This window comes from Ursus arctos, unplaced genomic scaffold, assembly GCF_023065955.2.
Source record: "Ursus arctos isolate Adak ecotype North America unplaced genomic scaffold, UrsArc2.0 scaffold_30, whole genome shotgun sequence".
In the NCBI taxonomy this organism is placed as follows: Eukaryota; Metazoa; Chordata; class Mammalia; order Carnivora; family Ursidae; genus Ursus; species Ursus arctos.
Window position 1 is genome coordinate 18,612,517 of NW_026622986.1, and position 22,581 is coordinate 18,635,097.

The 22,581-nt window shown below is 36.1% G+C and overlaps 1 protein-coding gene across 1 annotated transcript in view; it reads right to left on the reverse strand.

The window, feature by feature from the left end:
• Positions 1–22,581, reverse strand: part of PLXDC2 (plexin domain containing 2) — a 432,671-nt gene that overhangs the window by 81,796 nt on the left and 328,294 nt on the right. Inside the window, exons 8-9 of the mRNA XM_026478971.4 lie at positions 17,331–17,426; positions 17,058–17,139 (exon numbers count right to left, since the gene is read on the reverse strand). Of these exons, the coding sequence (XP_026334756.1) occupies positions 17,058–17,139; positions 17,331–17,426 (178 nt within the window). The remainder of the gene's footprint in view (positions 1–17,057; positions 17,140–17,330; positions 17,427–22,581) is intronic.

The window sequence follows — 22,581 nt, forward strand, 5'->3', positions numbered from 1 at the left end:
ACAAGTTATACAGTTAGAGATGAAGTCTTCAGTTTACCAGGCGCTATGAACATTTAAGATCAAACTTATTATCCCAGCATTATGAAGACAATATTTCTTCATTGACTGATCTTAAATATGTCTTTGGCAACTAATCCGAGTCTGGCTGAAAACACATTGTAAAAATTTGGTTCCTTATTTATGAAAGATTTCCAACTCCTTTAGAAACATCATAACTTTTAAAGAAGATAAATGATAATCTGAGGCTGAGGAATGGTAATTGAAGGAAGACTGTTAAGACAATTAAATAGTTTTGTTTTGTTTCTTCCAATTATATATACATGAATAACACCTATATATTAATCAAATTGAATCATAGCATGTGATTCATGTTTTTATTTTAGGAAAGGAAGATTATATTATTGGTAATTATTTCTAAGAATGAAATTAGTAATTTTATAGCTTTTAGAATGTATGGTTGTAAAGTGAGAATTCCATTAAAAAAATGATGTTATTTTCCACCTAACTCACTGTGCAGCTTTGGGGTCTTGTTTCTGGGCATCATATTAGTGCATCCTGAAGAAACTGGGAACACAGCACTTTGTATCACATTAGAAAACTTCCCTTGCCATACCCAACTCCCTTTCTGAATCCAGGCATGAAGCATAATGGAGTCTCTAGACTTGAATTAATAATTAATAACTTGGTTAATAAGTTTCAAACATGCTACTGGGGCACTTTCAGAAAAATAAAACAAAACACTGTCTCACTTAATATGGGAATAATGGGGAAAAGAAAGGGAAGGAAGTCAAGGTTACAGACAGTGTTGGAGCAAGTTAATAGCTGACGTGTTTAAAGAGGGTCAGTTATGTAATTCTCGTCCCAGCCTGGCAATATTCCTCACAAATTATTTGCAATTGACTACTGCAAAAACTTAAGGCTGCATTATTTAGTGGAAAGAGCATGAGTTTTAGAATTGTACACATAAAACTGGATTCTGGTCTTGACTCTGTGAGCCATGGCAAGTTATTATTGGAGATGCAGTTTCTGTAAAATCAACCTTCCTTGTAGTTTTGGTGAGAATTTCACAGGATAATATAGATGAAGCACTCTTTTGGTGTCTGACATAGTAGGTGAGCTATTTTATGCTTTTTTACCCTCCATGGCACTTAGCACTGGTCAAAAGTGTTTATTGAAAAAATAAAAAGGCATTGTAACCTAATCTATAACTGAAAATCTATGATATCCTCCGAGTCCTGACCTAGCTTCTTTAGCCATAAAAGCAAAGGATCTTAAACAAAGTGGATTTCTTTTCTCTTTTTGATAAATGAATTTTTTCAGAATCTAAAAATTTCTTGCCCAGCATTCAACTTTACTATCTTGGTACAACAGAAGTGAGAGTTGAATCTTCTGGGAAAGAAAAGAAAAGGAAAAAAAAAAAAAAAGATTGCTCCTCATGGCTGTGAGCGATTGAAGTGAACAGTCACAAATAAAACTACTGGATGTTTCAGGATTCCAATTTTTGACACCCTTTCTTAAAATCTCTTGACTTCATGCCAAGTGTTATACTTAAATGGCACCTTCAGATGCATGAAAGTGGACAGAGCAGTGACTTTTACTTGGAGGTTGGCTCAGAAAAAGGAACATAAAGACTTATGGGTTTAGGTGTGCTGTGCCTCGGTAAAATGCTATCCTTTCTCCAATAAATTTTTATTCCATGGCGCTCAGATTGATGGCTCCTGGTCTTTCAGAGTTGTCTGCCTTCCTGAGGAACATCAATGATGCATGAATCAAGTCACCTCTGTTCCGCCAAGATAACAAAGTTAGACTCTGGCAAGGAACTAGATATCCCTTGGATGAGCCAACTGTCTCACCAAAAAAAAAAAAAAAAAAGTCTTTGTCCTAATTTAACTTCTTATGTATAAACAGTTTCAGAATTTTACTTAGAATGCTGAAATTTGCAGAGATACAGATGAGGATTGTATTTCTAGTCTCTCAGAGAACCATAGCATGAACTTTACCCCCGTTTTGAACCATAAATATTTAGGGAAGGACTATGAGGGATACAAGAGACCATGACATTTGTTACCATCTTTTCACAAAGAGTAACCAATAAACTCATCCAGACAACTACATGTCTCTCTCTCTTCTGTCAGTTTCTCTCATTGCTTAACAGATAAAATGTTTCTAATCACAGTAGTTTTGGGTCCTTGCAAATAATCTTCAGAAAGAATGGCTGGATTAGGAAGGTTAGTATTTCTAACTAGGAAAACCTGCATTAATCACAGGTTTTCAAGTTTTTTTTTTTGTTTTTTTTTTAAAGATTTTTTTTTATTTATTTGACAGAGATAGAGACAGCCAGCGAGAGAGGGAACACAAGCAGGGGGAGCAGGAGAGGAAGAAGCAGGCTCATACCAGAAGAGCCTGATGTGGGACTCGATCCCAGATCGCCGGGATCACGCCCTGAGCCGAAGGCAGAAGCTTAACCGCTGTGCCACCCAGGCGCCCCACAGGTTTTCAAGTTTTGCCCAGAGTTCAGGGTTTGGTGTCAGAGAGGTCTTCGATGACTGATGTCCTGGGTGAGGAGATGGGAGGGCATGGTTGTGAACCCCCAGCCAGTTCTAATTTTATCTGTTTTGTATTTGGAGTTTCATTTTTCAAAACTGTTTCTCCTGCTTGAGAAGAAAAAGGCTGAAAATCATTTTATTAAGTCATTTGTACACCTCACCCCATTAATTAATCTAAGCTTGTTATCACTATATTTTACAATGTAATTAAATCTTTCAAACAAGTACTTATGAGCTCATTTTAAAACACAATAATATAACATTGACAGGAACTACAAGAAGAGAAGCAAATTTTTTCTTTTTCTCTCTGTATGTCCCTAGAAGATGTAATTTAAGGCATTATGTCAGATAATAGTGCCTGACCAGCAGACCACTGTTTCTTAAAAGATATTTAATGATTTTTTGATAATGCACATTTATTCTTCAAAAGATATTATATTTGTGAAATAACTTTTCTAGGATATGGGTTAAAAAGAGTCACTGTTCCCTTTCATCAATTTACTTTGATTAAAGAACATTATATTTCTCCATTTGTATCTTCAGCTCACGGTATATTCAGTGTCATTTTCTAAAGTCCTAAGAGTGATAATTCTAAGTAAAAGTAAATTGATTTTCGTGGAAACACTTCTAAGACTTCTAGAATTTGCTGCAATGATTTTCTTATTATTTTAAAACTACAGGTGAGACAATTTTGAAATCTATCATCTATCTATCTATATCTATCTATCTATCTATCTATCTATCTATCTATCTATCTATCATCATCTATCTATCTATCTATTACTGAGTTCAAGTTGCCTCTTGAAGTATAAGTTATAATATCAATGCTTAAAAAAATACTATGTATATTTTTAGCAGTGGCTTTTAATATATAAAGCTTTGTTTTCTTTTTAAGTTTTTATTGTTCTCTCCTCATTATAAATCTGTGAGCTCACCCGGAAGGGTCTGTTTCTAAGATTGCACGGGCTCCTTCTGCAGATTACTAACAATGTATCAGTAAATTCATTCCACTTTAGGGAATGATTCTGGTCATAGAACAGTGTTCTGCTTCCTTATTTCCTTGCTTTATTCCACATCAGATTTGCCAGGCATATAAAATATCAAATTACTAAATGCTAATTCTATTAGAGTTTTATGCAGCTCATGTGTACAAATGTTCTATGTCTTATTAAAGGCAGCAAAAAAAAAAAAAAAAGAAGAGAAGGATTTTAAGAATTTGAGTGTGAAGCAATTTTCTGCTTCATAAAATACAGTTAGTGTCACCTTATGTGAACAGAAACATTCCTGGTTACGTGGTTTTTCTCTTCAGATTTGCTTTTAATGAAACTGCCTTAATATTTCAGAGCACACCCCTTTAAGCCAGATTAAAAAATATATTTATAGCAAAAGCTATACGAACATATGCAGAATGATATCTAGACCTGAATCTTCTTCATGTTATTCTCTCCACTCACAAGATCCATCAATTTGATGTCTTCAAAATCTTTTTTAGTATTTATTTTTACACACTATAATGTTAGTTTGACCTGGTCCTTCATTTACTGCCCACTGTTTCCTTAGGGGACGATCATTAGAATTATCTGATTTATCCCAGTGTCCCTGTTACTTCAGTCACATAACCAGATAGTCAATACTTGCTTTCAAGATAATTTATTGAGAATACATATTTTGCTTTTTTCCCCCCATTACAGGTACTTGTTATATGTCCTCCATTGATATGGCAAACTTTTCCTATAAAAGGCCAGATAGTAAATACTTCAGCCTGAGGGCCATATGGTCTCTGTCACAGGAATTCCTTTATGGAGACTAGGTGAGCTAACGTAGGGATTCTAGCTCTGCCTCAGGTCCGGAATACACAAAGGCAGTTAGAAGGATTCCCAGAGTGGTCATTAGGGAGCATGACAGTATAACTTAGGAGGAAACCACTACACTTCTGAGAGGGGGAGGAGACAGAAAGATATGGGACATGGGGACAACAGGCCTACACCTGCTTGTCCCAAGAAAACTGGGCAGGTGGACTTGGGGGGCATATCTGATGCCCACACTTCGCAGGCATCTCTATTTACAAACACTGTGTTCGACTACAGTCAGCCTTTCCGGTCCAGTTTTCTTGTCTATTTCTCTCCTTTCATGTGCATGCTCTTGCTCACTTGGTTATTTTAGACAACCTAAGTTTAAGCTTGCATACTAAAATTTAAAGTCTCTGAAGTATTTTATACCCATGCCTTTGAAATACGGCATCAAGGATTACTGTCTCTTTTCATAGACTGAGTGCATGAGTCTGAGACGGGGCAGAGGTCTATATATACTCTGTCTTTGATAGATGAGTAGAAAACTTGACACAGAAAAAAGTGATACAGGACTAATTCTCCCCTGAGAAATAAACTCTTTATATACTATTTTTGCTGTATACAATTTTAATGGATTACTCAAAAATCTTTTTTTCCCCATTAGAACTCTATGTGCTATTTTTATTACTTTCTCCCAATTCCTGGCTTTTTAAAATTTATTTTTCCTGAGGATTTTGTCTTGCCAATTGTGCACTCTGCACAAGTATAACCTCAATCATTGTTAAAGGAAACCTTGTATGCATCTTTTACAACAAACTACTCAAATAAGTTTTGAAAGAGATTAGTGTAAATTAGCTTATAAGACTCTTTGGTAGGCAAGGGAAGGGCCATTTCCCCTTTCCTGATGGATATCGACTTTGGATTACTTAGCAAAGCTATGTGTGCTTACATGAGGCATGGAAGCCTAAAGAAGAAATTTCAACCTCAGCATTTCTTTCTTTTTTTTTTTTCTTCATCTCTCCAACCCTCTGTGCTTAAAAAACCTTTTATTTTAAATCCTGGCTCCACCAAGTTCTAGTTTCGTGACCTGGGCTAAGCTCCTCAATCTTCTTCATTTCTCATTTCCTTAATCTATGAAACAGGGAACCGAACACTGAGTCTCGGGATGGTCTTTTACAGACCAAAGATTGGATGAGATAAAAAAATGAAAAAACTTTAGTGCAAATGAAGGCTTTCGTGTGACGCCTGACACATAGTAAATACAGAATAAGAGGTAGCTATCAGAATTATGTTAAGCACCTCCACATTAAAGCATTCTCATCCTTAAAACAAACCCCTGTCCTTGTTTTCAAAGCTCATGTGATTCAGAAGCAGCAGTGGCAGAAAATCTGGGCAAAGATAAAATGAACTTGTGCGCTAGCAGAGGGCAGGGGAGGGAGAGACGAATTCTGCTCAGGGCACAGGTCAGTACAAAGGTCTTATCTGGTGGTCGGAGATGTTATTTTAGGAATATAAAGCCTGTGTATTTTTAGGACAGCCTATCATTAGAAATTGTAGCAGCCAAGGTCATGATTCATGGAGAGAATCGTTCCCCCTTGACTGAATTGTCACTGAAGGAAACATTCTAGCGATGAGAGGAAAAAAAAAAAAGTGGCCCTCTAGGAAGGGAAAAAAAAATGAGTCTCACTAATCCAGAATTGGCAAATCCCCTTCATAGTAGCCCTTTAGAAAAGGAACATTTGAATGCGAATCTTATTCAACCAATAAATCTTATTTTATCCAGAAACAACCTTCTTTGCTTTCCCTAATAACGGATAACAGCTTAGGCAGATTGCTCTAAAATTATATAAAAAGATGCATCTTTAGAATAACGCTACCTAGATGTTCTTAGAACCAAAGAAACAGGGATGCCTGGGTGGCTCAGTCAGTTAAGCATCTGTCTTCAGTTGCGGTCCTGATCCCAGGATCCTGGGATGGAGTCCCTCATTGAGTCCCGCATCGGGTTCCCTGTGGACTCCCCTTGCCCCCCTCTCTCTGTCTCTCATGAATGAATAAATGAAATCTTAAAAAAAAAAAAAGAACCAAAGAAATAACAGGATTATTACACACATTGCTGAATTACTGGTTTTCCTGCCCTTTTCTACCAATGACAGAATTCCTATCATAAAATTTCCCTCAAAACTCCAGGCAAGCTAAGATTGGATCTCTGACTCAGGACTTGTAAGTAAATAAACTCTTTAGCATTCAGGAAATTTCATAAAAAATTTAAGTAAACTAGTAATGTTCAAATCAAGAAATATGACATAGTCATATTTCAACTTTTCTTGGGGGTAGATTTTAGCAGAAAGCAAAAAATCAGAAACTATCCCAATGATGTTTTAACCATTTTCTTACCTAAGTCTTTAAAGAGCTGGCTGGAGTATAAACATTGTATTTTGAATGTCTTTCTACATTTTCACACTAGATTCCCAGCAAAACAAATAATTAAACCATAAACTACTTATTAAAATTTTTCTTCTTTACCATAATGTTAGTCTTTTCAATATGAATATTAATCTAAGGCTCCCTGATACTCAAAAATCGTGTCAATTTTTTTTAACAGGAGGTAACTATGAACTTTGTTTTTTGCTTTTAAATGTTTATTTTCTTGTCCTTTACGGATCATATTTTTTTTCATAATAATTTAGCACCTAGTGTTTTTAAACTGAACAAAATCAATCTCATTCTTGGACAATTAACTTTTAATTATTTCCAGGGGAACTCATTACTATATTAGTGCCAGGAAGCTAAGGGAATGGAACATGTAATTTAGCACTAAAATGCTCCAGTTTCAGATACTCCATCTATGTGTTTGGGTTACGTTTGTTGACGTTTTAGCTTTCCAAATTATAACCATATAAAATGCAGTCACCACAGCTGGTTAGCACATAAGTAAAACTTTAAAATCACTTGGTTAATCTTGAAAAAGCAGCTATAAACAGATGTGATACTAAATAATTCTACAGATTTTATTTCTAGCTTGCCAAATGGTGCTCAGATGGAATACAAACACAGCATTCGCTGACTGGAAGATCAGAGACAACTTAAAAGAATGCCTGGATATTTCAGGTGGGACTTGGTTATCGGGAGACTTGGCTCAAGCACCTGTTGCTTTTGAGTTTGGAAAAAAAGGAAGTTGGTGCCTATTCTGTATTCACAACCGTCTTCAAAGACTGGCAGATGGCCAGTGGCAAAAAGGAGACAGAGGCCAAAATGCAAAATAGATGATTGACAGATAGACGAAAAGATAGACAAAAACATGGTTCAATACTTTTTTAAAAACGATAGAATTACATGCATTTTATATCCAAAAGGCTAATAAATCCAATTCCATCTCTCCAGAGGAAAGAAATGCAACCTATATATTCAGAATTGAGAAGGGGCATGTGGGTGGCTCAGTCAGTTAAGCGTCTGACTCTTGGTTCTGGCTCAGGTCGTGATCTTTTGGGTCCTGTTCCCATGGGTCGTGATCTCATGGGTCATGAGATCAAGCCCTCCATTGGGCTCCATGCTCAGTGGGGAGTCTGCTTGAAGATTCCCTCCCTCTGCCCCTTCCCCTGTGCACACATACATGGCTCTCTCTCTCTCCCTCTCTCAAAATAAATAATCTTAAAAAAAAAGAATTGATAATTTTCTGCTCCTGAAAGTTTAACTTCAGAATTTTCTGAGAGTATCCAAATTTTCTTAGTAAATTTTAACACATATATTTCCTTTCATTGTCTTAAAAATATATGTTTGTCAATTGAATCAGTATAGGTAATATGTACATGTGATAAAAATTCAAACTCTTTAAAAGGAAATATGATGAAATGGTAATAATCTCTCTTTATGCCAATTTCCAATTCATGGCAGTTTCCCCAAAGGTCAACCCTGTTACTAGTATCTTAAGGATCTTTTCAAAATTATTCTCTATGTTAGAGTATACTTCAAAATGCTTTCATGTAATGGATCAAATAACATCATAGCTTATTACACTGTTATAATTAATTCACACAAAAAGAATTAGTACACTTTTGTTAAAGTTAGGCTTGGAATGCTCAAAAGGAAAAAAAAACAGACTTTAAATTTGTATTCTTACAAGACAATTTTGTTTATGCTGTATTTCAGAACAAGTTAATTAACTGAAATGCTAAGATTCTGTATTTAAATTTGAAAGGATTATAAGTTGCACTAAAATAAATTCAAATTCAATTTACCTCTTATGAACATTGCACATCTGAAACAATTATTTTGGCTGCATGGAATTTCTAGAAGCACCTCAATTCCTTTAGAACAGTGAATTTCTACTTTCGTAATAGTGATAGAATGAAAATTCAGAAATCAAAGATGTTCCAATGATTTTAACTAGCTAACAATGTTCCCAAATCTCCCTATTTATTTATTACATACACTGTACTTATTCAAAAACTTCTTGCTTTCTTTTATCAACACCTATTTCATTAACTCCTAATAGGTTTTAACAACAAATATTTTTATCTTCAAATATTTTTTTTCTTTATTCCTCTATTCCAAAGTAAGGCTAAGTGTTTCCACACACCTTTGGTGCACTACTGCAGGCTTACAAGACTCTCAGCCCATTGATAGAAGATCAGCATTTCCACTGTGCTCGTCTTGGATTACCTAAGGATCCCCAGAAGAGGTTTATTAAAAAGTTCAGTCCCTGGACTCCACTCTGGACCTACTGAATATGAATCCCTTGCTAAGATTCAGAGAATCTGCATTTCAACAGGCTCCTATGGCAATTTTTAACTGTACTAATTGTACAGTTTTTTAAATTGAGATATAATTGAGAAATAATTGAGAACTACTGAACCTAGGGCCACTCAGAATTAAGAAATACGAGAATCACATATATCTAGATGAGATATGTATTGCACATTCGAGGATGTAAAGTCAAAGAGTTTATGGATTTGTCCAAGATCAGTCAGCCAATTGTTGGCTGGGCCATTAGGTATTCAGACATCTAGTCTAATCCACTTAGGACAACAAAACATGACTGCCTCTACTATGCATTTGGGGAATTTTGATTCCTTTTGAGTAACACAGGAATGTGTCCTCACTTCGGAGCTCCTCCTGAACCTTGACTGGCTGGTTCCGCCTGGCACAGAAAGCCCGATACACTTCATAGGAACTCACTGAAGAGAAAGAATCTCATTTGGTCTAGACTTGGGCTACTGGGCTCGGCACTTTCAGACCAGTTTTCAGACGTTTTCAGACCTTATCCATTGCTGCTGAGTATATAATTAAAGATTACTGTTTCTCTGATGCCTTCAATCAGAAATGGTAGCATTCTCTTCTTCCTGTCTATCATGACTAGGCAGCATGAATAGCATTCCAATTAATTTTTCATCGATTAAATAATTTTGTTGGATCTGATATTTCAGTAAGGACATAACTTTCTATCAAAGACAAAAATAGATTGTTAGTTTAAATAGCTTCATATTTTGCATTTAAACCTGACATTCAGTTAATTGAAAATGGTAACATTTTCAGCTATCAAAATATTACTAATCAGTAATTCTAATAGGCAGATAGAGGTGATTTCAACTTGAAAGAAAGTCAGCATACTGAAACATAAATCAACAAAAGTTTATTTAAAACTTAAAGCTTGGTGAGTTCTAAATGTCCATCGGAAATTTGGCTCATTTCCAAGTAGAACTTTATTTTAACCCAATCCATGGAAATAAGCATACAGTTATAATTAATTTTGGATCAGGGCTGCTGGACTTCCCCAATAGCTACTATTTATTAGGTCTGGAATTCACCCCTTCCTTTATGTGAAAGAATCATGTAAATGTGTAGTATACGAGTAACCTTGAATATGAACTTAGGCCATACTCTCAAAAGGGTTATAGGCTATGGCTTTGCCCAGGATATAAAAGGTACATTTAAACAAGTATAATTATACCCTGCTGATTAATCTTAATTTTACAAATTTCAGAGTGGGCCACATATTCCAAGAATACATGGAGTGTCATTCAACAATTGTGGGTTTTCTGATCCTATCTTTTCAGGCTTAAAATCTTGGACTAACTTAAGACTTACAACTAAATCAGCCTAACAATGCTTTATACGGCCCTGTGAGGATTACAGTGGAGTTGCACCTTACTTGAGGGCTAGATATGGAAGTGAGTAAGTAGGTAGAAATCATACCGCGTCAAAATATGTTTGGAATTCCCTTAGTACAGCCCTTTCAGAAGCCTGCCACTCTTTTAATAAAACCACTTTTCCCTCCAATGTCACTGTGACATTGGATTTTGGCTGATCCTAGATGAAGTTGTTGGCTTTATTTTAGGATCATGTGGTATGAAAAATGTCTGATGTTTCCTTAAACCCTAAAGTCACATTCAATCCTGCCAATGTGCTTATGTGTTTAGGGGTACATCGAAATAAACCTGAAGGAGATAGGTATAGTTGAGTCTCCTTGGTGCTCTTATTCAGAAGCATAAGATTACTGATTGGGGAAATGTTGGATTGGCTGCATTATTTAAATTTGTTCTCTTCATTTCTCTTTCCACCCAAACTTAGGTAGTTTAATTTCTATAAGCTAAATGAGCATATGATAATGAGTACATTCTATCTTAAAAAATTTAGCTGTGCCTATATAAAAAGAGTTTTTCATCCTTTATATAGGTTGATAATACATTTTGTATCATTAATGAATTATTAGCCACTATTTCTGACTTTATACACTTCAAAATTTTTGCATGTGTAATACCATGACACTTTTTTTCCCTATCTTTCTTTTTGTTACTGCAAAGAAATCCAGTTCATTCAGTGGAAAATAACAGCCTTGAACATGGTATGTTCAAGGAAATGCAATAGAAATAACAGGTCGAAACAAATATAGAGCAGTTATTCAAAAGCATTTTTCCCTCATCTCGTATCTTCTTAAGTAAATAGGTGATACTAGTATCCAGTAGCTACATGTCTCTACCATTAGTAGGGGTTTCCCTATTCTACTTATTCTTTTGATGGGTGGAATCAAAGAAAGTATTTACTCCCAAATTTTTACATGTAGTCCTATGACCATGACCAGAGCTAAGTAAATAAGAGGTGGAAATTTCTCTAAAAGTGAGACACCAAGAGACTGACTCCCCTGTATTCAACCTGCTTAATTATAAATGTTGACATTTAATGTTAAACATCAACTTAGTCCTTTCTATAGCCCTATGGCTGATACCAACAAAGCCAATGCATGGGAACAGCCAAAGTGGCCAATTAGAATTCTCATGAAAGTGCAAATTTCTGGCCTGGATCATCTGCATGACCAGTCCAACTGGATGTGTTGGGCGCCTACACTGGTCTAGGCATAGTGTTAGGTGCTGTGGAAGACACTAAAATGAGTAAGACTACATCTCTGCTCTTGAATTTATGTTCTCTCATTTCTCCTTTGTTGATTCCTCTTTTTGTCTTCAACTCCATGTGGCAAAAATTCAACTTCTACACAAGAGTACATAATAAAAAGTAAGACTCATCCTCATGCCTGTCTCCAGAGACAAATATTGTTTCCCCAGAGACAAATATTGTTATCAATCCCGTATGTATCTTTTCATAGGTAGTCTCTGTCTATACAGACATGTATACAAATATATTTTAAAATAATTTTATATAATGAAAAATTAGCATCAGACTTCATTATGCCACGACAGAAGCTAGCTCCTACAATCTCATCTATTTTCAATTTACACTCCCTCCATAGCTGATCTCACTCAGCCCCATGAATTTAAATACTATCTATATGATAATGACTCTCCAATCTGAAAGTCCAGCCACAACCTCTTCCCGAAATTTCTAGTTTATATATTCCCACCTACTCAACACTTTCACTTGAAGTCTGATAGACATCTCAAACTGAACTTGTCCCCAACTAAGTTCTTTATTTCCCTCCACCCCAGACTCTGTTTCTTGTGCCATCCTACTTATCTCAAAAAATGAATGCCAGCATCCGTCCACATTACTCAAATAAAAATCTAGAAAGCAGCCTTGATTCTTATCTTTCCTTCTACCTTCACTTTTAATCCATTAGTAAGTAATTTGTCTCCTTCCCAAAATATCTCACATTCATTCATCTCTCCTGATCCCCATAATTATCATCCTTGACCAAGCAGCTGTCATTCCTCCTGTAGACTACTGCATACACTCTCCACTATTCTCTTCCTTTTCAATCTTTCTACACACACACACACACACACACACACACACACACACACACACACACAACTATTCTCCTGGGACAGCCAGGGTTTCATTTTTAATATTTTTAAAGTAAACTCTATACCATACAAGGGGCTCAAACTGATGACCCAAAGATCAAGAATCACATGCTCTACCCACTGAGCCACCTGGGCACTCTCAGCGTTTAATTTTTAATATATAATGAAATACAACACTCCTCTGCTTAAGTTCTTTCAGAATCTAAAGGCTTCCCATCACCCTGAGAATAAATAAAACACTTCCTGACTTACAAAGCCATCCGTGTCTTGGTACTTTGCAACCTGCCGGACCTCATTTGATACCATTCTCTCTTCAGGCTCAACCCTCAATGCTCCCAACTCACTGCACTTCTTCCTTTCATCATCAGATCAAGCTTGAACCCACTATAGGGCCACTGCACTTGCCAGTTCCTTTGAAATACTCTTTGCCTTCACCTTGCTAGATGTAGCTGGTTCTCAATCATTCAGCTCTAAGAGTCACTTCCTCCAAGAAGCCTTTCTTGGCCACCCACTCCTCAGCAATCACTGGCTTTTTCAAACTCAACAGGTCACTCATCATCAACTGATTTTTTGCTTGCTTAATTATTAATTTGTTTGTTTTCTAGCTTGGTAAGCTAAACTCTAAGTTCCATGAGAGCTTTGGCTTTAATACCTGATTATTGTTTGAACTATCACAGTGTTTATACTAGTGCTTGCTATTTAGATTAGTGCAGAAAGTATTCAATAAACTTTTAAATATATGAATGAGTGAATGAATACTTTAAGAGTCTATACATATACATACACCTATACACACACACACACACACACACACACACACACACACGTGTATATATAGAGAGAGAGCCTGCATGCAAATGTGCACAAAGGTGGGGGAGGGCAAGGAGGAGGGGCAGAGGGAGAGAGAGAATCCTAAGCAGGCTCCACGCTCAGTGTGGAACCTGATGCAGGTCTTGATCTCAGACTCTGAGATCAGGACCTGAGCTGAAATCAAGAGATGGATGCTTAACTGACTGAGCCACCCAGGAGCCCTGAGCCAAAATATACTTTCAATTAAAAAACAGACTTTCAGATGATGAAGGCTAATGAAACCAAGTTCCCTTAAAAAAGGCTAGGTTGCTTAAGCATGTTACCAACAAATAAACTCCTATTATTCTTATCAGTTTTGCTACATTTTCCCTTATAATGTTTGTTTTATTTCTTTTGCCATAGCACTCATCACTGCCAACTCTATTTTCTGCATGTCTATTTGCTTAAATTCTTTCTCTTCATACTAGAAATGTAAGCTCCATGAGGGAAGTTTGTTTACCATTGAATTCATAATCTAGGATAGTAACCTGAACACAAAGACTCTGAGAAATTTTTGTTGAATGAGTGAAAATAGAAGGTATGATAGTGGTTGACTCAGGTCCTCTCAATTTTCAGTGAAGAAACAAAAGCATTCTTACCTATAAGTAATGGGCCACCTATCGTAAGTAACATTTTTGATCATGGATCTCATTAAATGTTCTATAACTCAAATTCCTTTAGACCTTGGATCAGCCATTAAAAACATTTTGCCTTAGTTTTTGCTTCCTGAAAAATAGGAATTAAAGGAAATAAACAAGCCAATTAAAATTATCTTATCTTTTTAAAGCAAGCCCAACTTGAGAGTTCAATAATCACCACCAACTGATTATCATTCAGGGGTAAATGAGCACAAAGGAGAAAGTAAAAAGGATGGAAGAAAAAAATCTGAGAGGCAATTTTTGTGCTGCTTAGGATAAGACTCCTCTTGTTTTATTGAACTTGTTAATAAAAGCTCTAAAGTCTGGGGAAATGCTTCTGGGCAGCCAAAGCAAAGTTTTGAAGCTCACAGGTCTAAGGAGAAATTAATGAAATGCAGTGGGGAAATTAAATTGAACAAAAGTGCAATGAGCCATAGTTAAACCAATTAATTAAGCAGGTTTTGATATGTATATAACTGAGTTGCTGAAGAATTAAAAATAAATCTAAGATTTTAAACCAGTGTTTGGTATTCAGCAAAACACCAAATGGTAACATGCAGAAAACTTGTAGTTTTTAAAGTAATGTTCTTTGGTGAATTCCTTCCCTATTCATATGCATCACCACTTTCCCTTTTTCAATTAACCTTTTTAAAACAACGATGCTTTCAATAATCCACAAAAGTCTTATGCTTTGCTTGATTCTCTTCTGCATTCTTTTTATGCCAATTTCAGAACCATGCAATTTTCTTGCAGCCTCAATTACAAAAATATTTATTTTTCAGTAGTATGTCTACTACTTTTCAGGAAGCAATAAAGATTAACTTGCTTAGTGCATCTGCAGCCCGGCAGGTGTGAGGCAGGACAGGTGAGGTATCAAGACCACAGGCTGGAAGTCACATAGATCTAGTTTCAGTTCAAACTTATCACTTAAATTCTTTGGCACAATGTCTGGCAGAGAAATCTCTCGATAAAACAGAAATATTAATATAATGCCATTTGCACAATGCAAAATTGCTTGTTTTAGAACTTAAAACATATATTTAAACATATATAAACATATGTTTATTTTCAGCAAAAATATTTTTAAAAAATAATGAAATGGTTGGTGAAAGACAGGTAGTGTCCCAAACCTTCATTTAAAACAATATTATTTCAGTTGAGAACTGTTCTAATGGTAATCTGGCTAGAGGGGGGCTACCTCTCCTGGTTTTCCTTGGACTCTCCTAGCTTCAGCACTGAAAGTCTCTCATCCACAGAAACCCTTAGTTCCCAGACAAATCTAATCATGATTCCTTCATTTGGAACCTAATGATGATTCATTCATTCATTCATTCATTCATTCATTTTTCTGCAGTCCAAGGTACATTCTTAGGTTCTGGAGATATAAAGACCAATCACCCTTAGTAAAGCCACAGTCTAGCAAAGGAGACAGACAAATGAACAAGTGTCCACGAGACCTAAGGTGACTGCTGATGATGGAATTTTGCCCAGGATACCGAGAAACACAGGGGTTGGGCACCTCACACAGACTTGTGGTTTAGGGGGACTTAAAGGAGGTGACCACAGAAAGGGAACTTGAATTGGGGGCACACCTTAAGCCAGGGCCTTCCACTTAATTCTTTTGGGAGTTTCTCATGTGTGAGCTCAGTATTACTTAACTAAACATATTAAAGTGCCATCTCCTGAGACACCTTTTGGCTGTCATCTAAACCGATTTTGCATAACTTCCAATATGCATGTAATCTTTATGGAATGTCAACAATATATGAATATAAATGTCCACAAACTCTCATTTGCAAAGCTGTTCTTTCCACTCCAGAGATACAGGAAAGTTAAAATCTACTTTTAAGAATGTTAATCTCCTGCTTGCTTTTTCATTCTCTGACATTCATGGCACAAAGGAAATTATTGGAACAGGTTGCACTGAAAACAAAACAGAGGTTATAATAAATAATGTTGTTCTAGCCACAATACTGTACTGGTTGCCCCAAAGTTAGCAAGTTAAACATGTTTCCCAAAGCTTGTTATCAGAGAATTGGCATTCTATTCTTCATACTTCAATAACGTTTCAAGTATTCCCGAACAGGCCTCTGTCATTAGAGCAAAGGCTGCAGCAAGATGATAAGACAGAGGGTGCTCCTACAACGGGAAGGTCTGATGCAACATGCACACACGAGGAGCCTGAAGACTCGGTTCCTCACCTGCAGGGAGAACTTTTCATAGACTGTGAAGGTGGAAGGGGACTTATTCCCAGACAGACTGGAAACTCTATGGGGGAGGCAGGGACCACATCTGTATTATTTGCTGCTGCCTTCCCAGTGCTTGGGATAACACCGACGCACAAAATGGTTGAGCAAATAACAAAACACAGTTAAGTCTTCCCTCCGTATTGCCAACAAGTGATCATTCATTCTCTGAAAAACTCTATGGACTAAAAACTCCTCTTTGCCATTCATGAAAAATCAGACCACGCATTCTATTTCTGTAGAGGTCGGTTACTGTCACTTTATTCCCTAACTTTGGACTACATCTCTAACCTTCGCCAGTAACCTTTGAGATACTCACTGGAATTTACTGAGAAGGTGCATGTGACCATGCATACACCGTCCTTGTTAGAGTAATTATATGTCATACCATGTTTTCTGAAGAATAAGGGCCAAGAGCATCCATTTATAGACCTATCAATCATGATCACCATCTAGTTTAAGCCCCATAGAGATGATAACTGTATACCAGAAAATTATTTTATTGACTTTGAAGCTCTAATTGTGAGTGATCAAAGGAAAATATTAAAATTCCTTAAAATCCTGAGCATTTTTTTGCCTTTTGGTCATGGGTGTTTTTTTTTTTTTTTTAACGTGTATACATCTGTTCATATATACCTAACCAACACAGCTGACACATCTAAGATTCAATGGAAGAGTTAGAAGCAACAAGTCTTTGTAAAAATTTTAAATTTTCTGCATTACTCTTTTTTACCTTTGAAGTTTACTACACCAACTGCAGTTGAAGCCAATCTGAGAGGATACACAGGGGCCACAACCATTAAACTGGAGGCATGCTAGGAAACAGGACAGAATAGGTTTATCAAGACTAATTGGCAGCATGGAGAGAAATTAAAAAAAAAAAGATTGCTCAACCAAAATTAAAATCACCCACCTACCCCCATATACACACAGGAGCAAGATACTTATGCATCAACAGATCAGATCATTAAATTTTCCACCTAGCCCTGTTCACTTGGTAACTTACTAGGTAATGGGGTCATCTCCACAGCTGAAATATTGGTAATTTTTGACATTTGTAGCTCTACTCGGTGGTATTCATAAATTGTTCTTCTTCGGACATCTGTAAAAACAAAAATAGGAAAAAAAATCTTTCAAGATGTCTTCGCCTATAAAACAAAGTCTGATAATGAATGTAGAATGATACACTTTTCACCCAAGCTGGTTTTAAAATGAAGATTTAAAATAATCAACCCCTGTGAAGAGACTGATTGTAAGAAAGAAATCTGAAAATCATGTACTGATATACCCAGAAGTCTTTTTTTTAATCAATGAAGTTTAAATGTCAATTATGGTCCCAGAAACCTCACTTCACGAGCAGGGGCTCCAACCCATTGTTCTCTATGACACACTGACATTTTCTTAATAGATTTGAAGACGTTAATAGAAAATGAAGACATTTTCTTAATAGATTTATGTATTTTGAAAGTTTCTGACATAAAATCAAGAAGGTAAGATGACACCATTTCTTTAAAACTAAAGCTAAAGTAGGGGCGCCTGGGTGGCGCAGTCGTTAAGCGTCTGCTTTTGGCTCAGGGTGTGATCCCGGCGTTCTGGGATTGAGCCCCACATCAGGCTCCTCCGCTGGGAGCCTGCTTCTTCCTCTCCCACTCCGCCTGCTGTGTTCCCTCTCTTGCTGGCTGTCTCTCTCTGTCAAATAAATAAATAAAATCTTAAAAAAAAACAAAACAAAACTAAAGGTAAAGCTAAAGTAAATTCTTTAGGAATGGGTAGCAATTAAAATTTTTCACAGCCTAAAAAAATAAATAAAACTCACTGCCTAAATAAAGTTATTTTTTGCCAGAATGTGAGTCTCAGTGCTTTAAAGGTTTAGAATGAAATTTCTTTAATAAAAAAAAAAAAAAAACTTAAATCAGCTTAAAAATTTAGTATGGATACTTATTAAATACACAATATCATATCTGAGGAAGGTTAATAATTAGTACTTATATTGCATGAACGAATTTGTAATCATCAGCAAATCCAATAGTACCCCTGAGGAATAGGATAGATTGGAGACTTTGACACGAACTTTAATAATTAAATATCAGATAAACACGGCATTTTATTACAGTCAAGACTGCTGATGAAATATTTTTAAAATCTTCTATTAAAAAAAAGACCTGAAGGGCGACTGGGTGGCACAGCTGTTAAGCGTCTGCCTTCGGCTCAGGGTGTGATCCCAGCGTTATGGGATCAAGCCCCACGTCAGGCTCCTCCACTATGAGCCTACTTCTTCCTCTCCCACTCCCCCTGCTTGTGTTCCCTCTCTTGCTGGCTGTCTCTCTCTCTGTCAAATAAATAAATAAAATCTTAAAAAAAAAAAAAAAAGACCAGAGCCTTATGCTAATGAGTGTGCCTGAATTTGGTAAATGGAAATGGAAACTAATGTTATCAGCATTTTATTTAGCTCTTAAAATGCTTGTGATGACAGGAAGGCATTTCCTGAATACTATCATATCTATTAGGAATTATTTGGGAAGCTATAAGTCTATTGAAAAAAATATCATGGTATCTAATCTTGGGAAGTCATACGTCATAGTGGTTGATAGTATATGCTCCTGAACAGTCTTGTGGGGCTCAAATCCCAGTGTTGCTGCTTGGTATCTGTGTGACCCTGGGCTGCTTTGTTAGCCTCTCTGTATCTCAGTTCCCTCATCTATAAAATAGAGACAACAGTACCTATATCACTGAGTTGTTTTGACAACTAAAATGAGATAACAAATGCAAATTGGCTAGAACAATCCCTTTCACACCGCAAGGGCTCAATACATGTTCAATATGGCAACTATAACATCACATTGGTTACATGCTGCAGGTAATGGTCTATTTCTATAGACCTAAACTCACTGAAGTCACACTAAGGCTCTGAAATCAGGCTTCCAGGAATTTGTCTCCCACCTTAGCTTTGAGAAAGTTAAATTTTGACTCAAGTCAGTTGACCCAACAGTGATCTCCTCTAGAACACAGAGCAGGAAGATGGTGTCCAAGAAATAGTGAGCTGTCTTTTATTAAAAGTGTTCAGGAAACGTAGCTCTATCTACACATCCAGGAGCAACGTCACATCTACTTACACGTATCTCTACTTTTATCCACTCATATCTTTTCACTCATTTCTGATGATGCACCATGAAATTCTACTCTGGAAGAGGAAGGGGGTTGGCCCCAAATGAACTTTTTTGAGGCTTGGGGAGGTTCTAGAGCCATTTGCTGAATATATCTTCAGGTTTATCCGATTGGAAAACACTGCTTAAGAACCATCATCCAATCCATTTATTTTTGGTATAAGGGAAAGATGCATATATAATTTTCAAGGTGTAAACTTTATCAAACACTACAGAAAATCCTAATTTCAAGGTATCTATAAGGTTTCTTGAGGCACATTTTTTTTTTTAAGTTTTAAGGCACACAAAAAGATTACCCAGCTTCTGCTTTGTCTAAGTAATACACCTTCCTCTACTGCTTTCCCTTGTATTTTACTAAATAATTTTGTTCTTGGAAATAAATAAATAACATTAAATAACATGGCTTTGCCATGAGATCCCTGGGCTGGGGGTTTTTGAGTCTCCTTCATATTCAAGTTTGCTTAGTACCTATCATATTCCTAGGTACTTAAAATACTCGTTTTCTCTTCATTTCATATTATACTTTGAAAATCTCCAAGTACTGACACGGCTGTGAAGCCTCTGGAAGTTAATTATTGATTATGCATATGGGGTTAAGGGAAAGTGGCCTGTTTTGATATGCTAGTTCCATCACCTGCTCAGACCCCTCCAACGACGGGGAGGACATGCGTTTAACAAAACTAAAATTAATGAGAACGATTTTTGTTTGATGACCTGCCAATTAATGACAGCTTCCAAATGGTCATTTTTGTTGTATTTCAGAGACACCCCTGTCAGAAACAAGTAATTAGGAATGTATTTACTGGGAGCTCCTGCCAATACTAGAAGCTTTCATTTGATTCCAGAAATGTATTTAGCTCATGTGTCTTCTTTAGAAAGTCAGCCAAAATGATGCTGTACCAAGAATTCAGTCTTAGTCGTGCTGATACAGCTTTAAGTGTTTCCTTACAACTTTACAAAACCAAGTTTGACTATAATACCCTTTAGGGGATTTTAAAAATTAAAAAAAAAAATAAACGAAATCTCTGAGCAGACTAATACGTAGAAAATAAAGTTTAGTATCCAAATCTTAAGGTGATACAATTCAAAGAGTGACTAATGAATTACATTTTTTAGAAATTCTGAGCAATATTAACAGGGGGGAACAGAGTGATCATATGGAAACACCAGGAATCCTCTCCAATCAATATTCACTCTGGCCGAAATGAACAGTTTAATGAGTACCCTGTGGCATGTTTAGCCATGATCTAGTTTATTTGCCTGTCTTTAAAGCTAACATTCACATAGAGAATGTGTGAGTAATTTCCTAAATTGGCAGATTCTTCCATTTATATAAATATTTTAATATTGTCTGAAGTGTCAAGTAAATGATTTGCTAGCATGCTTCATGACTGGTCCCAAATGGTTATTTCTTTTCGAGTTCCAATGGAGCCCACCACACAGCACCATTCACTGAGAACTCTTTAATGTAAAGAGTGTGTGCTGTGCCCCTGCAAGTTCATTCCCACCATGAAGACTTGGGAAAAAAATAGAGACTCTTGAGAAAACAAAAAAAAAGAGAGAGATAGAGAGAGAGACACCATTATAGCAGTGAATTACAAAAATGTAATCCACTGACTGAAATAGCTGGTTGGCGTTGTTAAGTCAAGCATCTACAAACAAAAGATGCTTTTGCTTCAAATATTTCTTTATTCCTTCTGTAGTTCTAATTCTATTAAATAATAATGTAATTCATGTTGGCTAAGGCAACATAAAATTTAGAGGGCCATGAAATAATAGTGTGAGCCTCTTAGATTTTTCTTCTCATCGTTCCCTCATTGCTTGTGAAGTTTCAGGCCACTACTAACACCCAAAGGGTCAGATTTCATAAGTTACTTGCGCATGCATAAAGAAAATCAGAAACTTCACCTAAAACCAATCTTCACTTTTCTCCTCCTTCCACATATATTTAGTAAGGGCTTAAACAAGATGCACGTCCTGACTTCCTTCAGTAATCCCTTTGCCCAAGAAGAGAACTAGAACGAGCACTGGGAGAGTAAATGGTCAAGCAGTATCTCAGTGGGCTGGTGTGACATATGGATTGCAGGCCTAACGTCATGGTTCCCATTGACCTAGGAACTGTTCCTCTGAACATGGTGCTTCCCCCAGGGGAACACACCTCTTTATTTCTGAGACACATGGGGAGATTTTATAATTTATGTTGGCAATAGCATTAAGTCTCTCTCTCTCTCTTTTTTTCTGAGAGAAAAGAAGACTGTGACTTTCTTAAATCACAGTGGGTGAAATGCAGTGAGATTTCTTTATTTTAAAATCAAGTTTTTAAAAAGATTTTAGAGCTAAATTATGCAGATGTTTGGCACTTATGTAAGAAAAATCCCCTACATATCCAAGAAACTAAACATCCCATAAAAAAATCCAACTGGAAAAATTAACATGTGGGCATGTTTATAAAGGTATCCAACCAGTCTTAGTTAAAAATAGCAATATTTTCTGTGCAGTAGGGAAGTGTAAATTAAATAGGAATATTCATTATGTAATAGGAAAAATAAAAATAATTAAGGCAAAGGATAGCATAAATTTGAAGGCAAACATGAGAGAGAAAAGTGGGAAATTGAATCTGAGGTCATAATTTAAAATTAAAAAGGCAGATAGACCTTGATAGAAAAATTGTATTTTTCTAGTTAGACTATTTTTGAGAACTATTTTGACTACTTTCCTATTCCTTCTATAGTAAGGTAACCACTGCAAAGATGAACTTTTGATTCACTTTACTGAATAAAATAAAAGCACATTAAGTTGGTTTCTCTTCCTTAGACCAATAAATCCTAGCCTAATAGGTACTCAATAGATATTTATTAAATACATAAATGTTTAAATGTCTTGAATTTTTAATAATGTATTGAAGTCCTTTCTGTGACTTTTAGTATTTTATATTAGAAATAAATTATTAAATATATTGAGAGACACATCTTTGTACTGGTAAAATTTTATTTTATCTGATGTTGGTATAGGATAAAAAGTCAATGAATAAATGAATGAATAGATTTTTAAAAAGCCAATTGAGCCACAAGTCCCTGAAGGAATTGTTTTTCA